Here is a 6,963-nt window from a genome sequence, read left to right on the forward strand (position 1 = left end):
AAAGACTCATCATAATTGAATGTTTAAATAATCGGTTTGATAGCTCACAAAATCTAGATCGCCATGATGGTCTTAGATTTAATCGTTCACATACGGATTGACAAGAAAATTTAATCGATATTGAAAAACGTTAATTTTTTTCCTATAATTAGGCATGAACTTCGATCGATAATAAAATGCTTAAATTGACACAAATTTGGTCATGTAGATAGTCGATTTTGATGCCCTAAAAAAGAAGAACATCAAAGTCAACTCTGAGTTAATAGATGAGTCACTGATTAGCCAAAAATTTTGTTGAAACAATAATGACATCTGATACTATTGGTCCAATCCAATGAGATTAGATCCAAAACCAAAATCCATAGTCTGAAATCATTTACTTTTTTGTTTAGTCCATATATTTTAGTTTTTTTCTTTCAATTATTCTTCAAATAATGTTCATAACTTGAGACAAAGGTTCATAATTAATCAAAATCAAGAAAATCAAGAATTCAGGGTTATAGTCATGATTACACCAATAATTTATCATTTATTTATTTTAATTATCAAAGAAAAATCTTAGGTTTTACACCTGGTATGTGGCTTGTAAACATTATTTACCGTCTAATGGGTAATGCCTATTTGAATGCATGATACGGTTCAAAAGAGTGAACCGAGTTGTATTGTGGCTTATGAGTATACTACATGTAAGCCTATTGATGGTGGTGTGCCTGTGCACATGAATATAATAATATTATACATGCATTGTTTATGTTATGATATAATGCATATGATTGATGACACTTGATAGTATACAATGATACATTGTTGAATGCATGGTAGGGTGCATGGTATGGATGTTGTGAGTCCATATTAGTTCTTGAGAAAACATGTGTTAATTTAAAAAGGTAAAAGAGACCTGAACATTGTCTTTGAATCCCCGGTTGCCTTGCTTGTATAGCAGGATTCTTAGATTTTTGCAAGTTGCGGGGGACTTGTGAGATACCAAATATCGTGTGTATCGTTTTCTCTGAGAACCCGATATTGAGGTTTGTGTTCTCATCTACGATTGTATGGAATTTTTCATTACTTTGCCTGGGGGTGGTGATGTTTGACTTCATTTGTTAAGTATTGTTATATCGAGAAAGTGGCGGTAAGTTGTGTGTCCCTTTCCATCCCAACATCCGGGTGATATGTTCTCCATATTTTTTGGCATAGGGTGATGTGTTTCTTGAATGTCGATCAAGGAACATATGTAGTGCTTAATTAATAATAAATATAATTTTGTGTGATTAAGATATAGCTGGGTATTAATGTGAACCTAAAGAATTGACTTGTCTTATACTTGTGAGTCTTGATCAAGATAATAACTTAAATTATTTGACATTAATCATTTACATGCATTCAATAGAAACTGTTAATAAAGAGATGGCATCTATTCATGCATTGCCATTGATTTATGCATCGTATATGATTTGATACCTACATTTACTTATATTGATTTATGTGTTATGTAATTATATTAAATGTGTTTGTGTGCAAGCATATTTGAACTGTTATGTCTGAATTATTATGCTTAATTGTTTATGCAACATTTGCTTGGATGGCTTATGTTGTACTCTTTACTGTCATATAATATAAGATTTCATACGAGAATTGTGAGTTATTACTCGTTGTTTAATATTTTCAGGTGACGAGGATCAAGCCAAACTGAGTAGTGTGACAGCGAAACTGGTTGGCTGAGAGTGACGATGTTTATGAATTAGTGGCTGGTGTCTAAACGTTGGAGATTGATATGGATTTAGACTTGCGAACTTAATTCTAAAAGTTTATTAAGTTTAATGATGGTTTAAAATTATTTCATTTTAGTATGGTTTGTTATGAACGGTTAGTGTGGAAGAGTGAATCTGTGTCGGACCCCAGATCCTTGGGTTTTATTCTATATTTGAAATAAAACAAAGCAATGATTTAATTTTTTTGATAAAAAGGCTTTGACTTTGGTAATTTCATACTGGACCTGGTACTAAGAGGCTAATATACGCTTGTGCTTGAGCTCAAGCGGGCCGTCTAGCACTTGATACTATTGGAGTCAATTGGATGTCATGTCCAAAACTCTGTTTTGAGGATCTATTAAACACCAGTGCATGTGCAGGCTGACTCCTTAGAGCTTGATTCGGTTAAGGTAATGCCATAGATAACACCTTATTTAAGGATTGAATTTAGGGTCGTTACAATAAGGATCAATACTATGAGTCGACAACAATATATCTGTGTATTTTCCTTTTAGCAATGTGTCATCAACCATAAGAACTAGAAGGCATCATTTTAAAAACCCATCGATGCTGGGATGAAAGGGTAAAAATAGATACTAAAATTTATCTTTTTGATCAGTCTCAATATACCCTAGCGATCCTCGGTTAACCTTCATCAAATGATCTAAGTAGGCAGAAAGTATCTTAAAGGACTCTCTGAATGAACCATATATTGCCTCATTAGTTCGTTCTTGTCCATGCCATGCATGTTAGCAAAGCATGAACAGATCGATATGTATTTGCCGATCTCTTAAGAGAAAATTGACATATTTGAAAAAAATTTGCATATTTGGGAAGAACATCACATATTTGGAGTAACTTCAAATATTTATAAGAACTTCACATACTAGGAGGATATATATGCTCACTTAGTTAGGTATTTGCGAAGTTTTAAAGTTTGGGTTTAAAAGAATGTTTGCAAATATTATTATATGAACTTCATGATGTCCGCAAATATTATTATGTGAACTTCGTGATGTCTGCAAAAAAAAATGTGCATACCTCCTTTTAAACGAGAGTTTGCGATATCTGACAAGCGTAGAGATATATAATGCAAACTTCGTGAGTTTCGCATATGTGAAAAGTAAAAAGGTCCTTGTCATCGGGCAAATTTTGACAAATTGTAGGGTTTTTAGGAAAACATGTCATTTTTTATCTGTACACAACAATCATTTTACATTTTACATTTATAACAAGTTGGAGAAACCAGAACTCTTTTTAATTCCACGAGTTGACGAATTCCATCATTGGCAGCTAAGAATATACCTAAATTAAATCTCTGTAGAATTGCTTCTATCTTGGGATTGGTTTCCCACCCTTGCAGGTTCGTAAGGTTCTTTATTTCTTTTCAGTGTATATGGTTGTAATGCTCACATATTCCACGTTGTAACTGGTACCCGTTCTTGCCAATAAAAAAAAACTGATGGTTTGAAACAGTGAACATTTTTCAACTCTTATGGCTTGAAACATTCCTCAATCTGCTTAATGGCAAGCAGATCGAATAAAAGAAAAAAGAATTTATTAACTGTTGAATTGAATCGACTGCCCACATAAACTAGCTGGATCCGAACACATGATACGCTTGTGCAGTCACTAAACTGGCCAATTGAACCAGCTGCACACTGGGATTTAACTCCAAGCTCACTTCATTGGTCATGTAATCTATCTGAGAATCTAGAGCTTTGCTTCTATTGCTGCGACCGACTAGAAATCAAGTGAAAGAGGCTAAAGGCATATTATGATATTAAAATTTACAAAGAATATGAAATTTACATTTTTATAAATAACAGTGCCAAAGTAACTTGTGAATGTCACCATGTTGACGGTACATGACGAGTTTGAAACCTAAGGGGTGCATCCCTTGCCGTAGGGTCAAAGCTAAGTGGATTCTCCAGTAGGTAGGGAGGGCCTCAACGGTTTTGCCAATTGGAGGCCTGCTAATGTGCTGTCAGGTGATGAGGGTTTTCCCTTGGCCTAGTATAAAAAAAAAAGAGCCAGTGGCAAAGCAATATGTATGCGAACAAATGACCATATTCCCAAGTGAAGCAAGGGAAACTAGCAGCAGAGTCACCAATAGTCTCCACAGGAGCAAACCCCATCTCTAAAATGATGAAATCTTCGAATGTCCCGGACAAGAATTTGTCGCTCTGTAAGTTTGGAGATCATCTTAATAGCATTATGGCAGTCATTGCAAACTCTAAGGTTCTTGGTGACACGAATCACTGTCCCAGGTGGGGTGTTTAGGATCCCAAATGCAATTGCCAGCCTCTCACTATGCCCACGCAGCAACAACTCCTTTTCAACATCCTCAACATCATGAAGCACACAACTTGTGTCTGGAACGTATCCATGTTTTCTCATCTCCTCCACTAACCCCTCCAAGAACTCATAGACTTCATCACATTGAGGATGAACACCATCTCCAACTAAAAAGTTGTGAATTTCATTGCCTATCTCAATCCAACTGCAACCAGGCTCCTTCTTTACTCCTTTTTTTTTCATAATTCCCCTAACTTTCATCACTTCTTCCCACTGCCCGGATGCTGCATAGATATTGGAGAGGAGAACATAGTGGCTGGCTATGTGGGGCTCTAGACTGAAAAGGTGGTCAGCAGCAATTTCTCCAAGTCTTGCGTTGTTATGGATCCTGCATGCTCCTAACAAGCTGCTCCATGTGCCAGCGTCAGGCTTGTAAGGCATGCTAAGTATTAGCTGGTAAGCCTCTTCCAACTGCCCCGCTCGGCCAAGCAGGTCTACCATACAAGCATAGTGGTCTGGCTGTGGTTCTACAGGATACTCCATTCTCTTCAATTTGTCAAAAACTTCCTGACCTTGATTCACCAGTCCTGAGTGACTACAAGCTGTAAAGACAGCGATAAAAGTTACCTCATTGGGCTGAACTTTCTCCTCTGTCTCTAGTCTACAAAAAAGTTCCAGTGCTTCATCACCATGACCGTGCATCCCATAACCCATGATGAGTGCATTCCATGTGATTACATTCCTATCAGGCATTTCATCAAACACTTTTCTAGCTGCATGTAGGCAACCACATTTAGCATACACATCAACAAGAGCACTCCCCACACCAACATTAGCATACAACAGATCGTTCTTAAGGGCATAAGCATGTATTTCTTTTCCCTTTGTAAGAGCAGCCAGACATGCACAAGCAGGAAGCGCAGACATCAGTGTAACGGAATTAGGCCTAAGATATCCTTCATTGTGTTGCTGCATCTCTCCTAATAACTTGAGTGCTTCATCATGATAGCCACCAATTACATGTCCAGTTATCATGGTATTCCACGACACTAAATCTCTAGTCTCCATCAACTGAAAAATTCTATTAGAGATCTCTAGTTTCCCCACCCTAGCATACATGTCCACCAATGCATTTTGAACAAACCTATCCAATTCAAGCCCCAACTTCACAACCATACTATGGACATCTCTACCTCCATGAAACCCATAGCAACGGGAACAGGCTGGCAGAACACTAGCCATTGTAGTCGGGTTTGGAGCAATTCCATCCAACAACATGTCAACAAACAGCTCAAGCGCATAGCTGTCGAACTCATTCTGCGCATAACCGGTGATCATGGCATTCCACAGCCCAATCCTCTTACTACCAGACACCATCTCAAAAATTCTCACGCCATCCTCAACTCTGCCACAGTTGCAGTACATATCAACAAGAGCACTAGCCACAAAGTCATTAAGAAAGATACCCTTATTTCTTACAGCAAACGCATGAATCTCTCTGCCCAGTCTCGAACATTGAGTTTGAGAGCAAGCAGGGAGTATGCTGGCAATAGTAACGCCATCCGGTTCTATAACTTGAGATACCATCATCATGAAATAAAAGAAACGCAATGCTTCCAAGAAGAAACCATTATGAGCGTAAGCAGCAATCATGGTGTTCCATGAGACAAGGTCTATGTTATTACTGGCATGGGCCAAGTCGAATGCGGCCCTTGCTTCTCTAATCCTTCTTAAGTTGGCATACATAGCAATCAAAGCATTGCTAGCGAACGTCTGGGCATCCAACAAACCACTCCTTATAGCAAAACCATGCAACTCCCTACCCAGTAACAATTCATGAAGATGCCCGCAAGCGAGCAACGCGCTAACCAATGTAAACGAAGTGGATTCTGCACATGGATCCCTCTGCATCTCTCTAAACAATTTCAAGGCCATTTCGTACTCCTCCGCCTGACACAATGCAGCGATAACCGAGTTCCACGAAACATGATCTCTCTGAAGCATTTTGTCGAACATCTTAAGTGCATCACGAGTTCGGCCGCATTTACCATACAAGGTGATGATCGTGTTGCATACGGTGGCGGAACGGCCGTAGCCGGTCTTGACGACGAGGCCATGGGTCTGTTTTCCGGCCGACAGGTCTTCGAGGGTGGTCGCCGCCTTGATAACGGCCGGAAAGACGAAGTTATCTACCGGAATTCCAGCCGATAACATGTCGATGTAAGAGGTTAGAGCGCCTTTGTAATGGCCGGAACGGGTTAACTCTCGAATCTTCTCCGTCCAAACGAGGCGTTTGCGAGTTAGGGAGTCGACATCGATGTGCACGGGAGGAAGGGGGTGAGGTTGGTGATGGCGGTGTTCAGGGTGTTTGGTGAAGGGGAGAGCAGGAATGTTGATGGTGGTGGTGGAAGCCATTCCCATCATTGTCATTCTTCCTTCATCTGATGAGTGCAGTTGGAGTGAGGACCCCCAGCAGACAGTGTTGGTGGAGAAGCCATCAGCCGATACTAGCTTATCACCACTCCAGCCTCAGTTCGGCTTCGAGGTCGGATAAGGTGACATGCCAAAAACACGCAACTTTTTGTATTAAATCTTGTCACGAAAGGCAGGGTGGGAAAAAAAACAAAAAAACTTCACTGACGAATTAAATCTTTTCTATTAGAAAAATATAAGAAAATACAAACACTGTACATAAAATTGTGAAGAAACGTATAGATATTAAAAATATTAAAAAAACTGTTTCTACCGCATTAATATCGGGATAAAAACAACATGATGACTTAAAATAGCTACAGGTGATATTTTAAAAATATTGTGTTCTTTAAAAATGCATTGCATTAAAAAATATTGTGTGCTTTAAAAATGCATTCCATTAAAAATATTGTGATAAAAATCAGGACCTATGTCGTAAAGA

The 6,963-nt window shown here is 38.7% G+C and overlaps 1 protein-coding gene across 1 annotated transcript; it reads right to left on the bottom strand.

Moving 5' to 3' along the window:
• Positions 1-3,506: 3,506 nt before the first annotated feature.
• On the bottom strand, positions 3,507-6,591 carry OTP84 (Tetratricopeptide repeat (TPR)-like superfamily protein). The gene has a single exon (XM_090015539.1). The coding sequence runs from the start codon at positions 6,477-6,479 to the stop codon at positions 3,858-3,860; it is 2,622 nt and encodes an 873-aa protein (XP_089871665.1). The 5' UTR covers positions 6,480-6,591; the 3' UTR covers positions 3,507-3,857.
• Positions 6,592-6,963: the final 372 nt, after the last annotated feature.

Source organism: Nuphar pumila, chromosome 8, assembly GCF_984573655.1.
Source record: "Nuphar pumila chromosome 8, dmNupPumi1.hap1.1, whole genome shotgun sequence".
Classification (NCBI taxonomy): domain Eukaryota; kingdom Viridiplantae; phylum Streptophyta; class Magnoliopsida; order Nymphaeales; family Nymphaeaceae; genus Nuphar; species Nuphar pumila.

Coding starts and splice junctions, on each gene's coding strand:
- OTP84 (XM_090015539.1), bottom strand. CDS start 6,479: ATGACAATGATGGGAATGGCTTCCACCACCACCATCAACATTCCTGCT.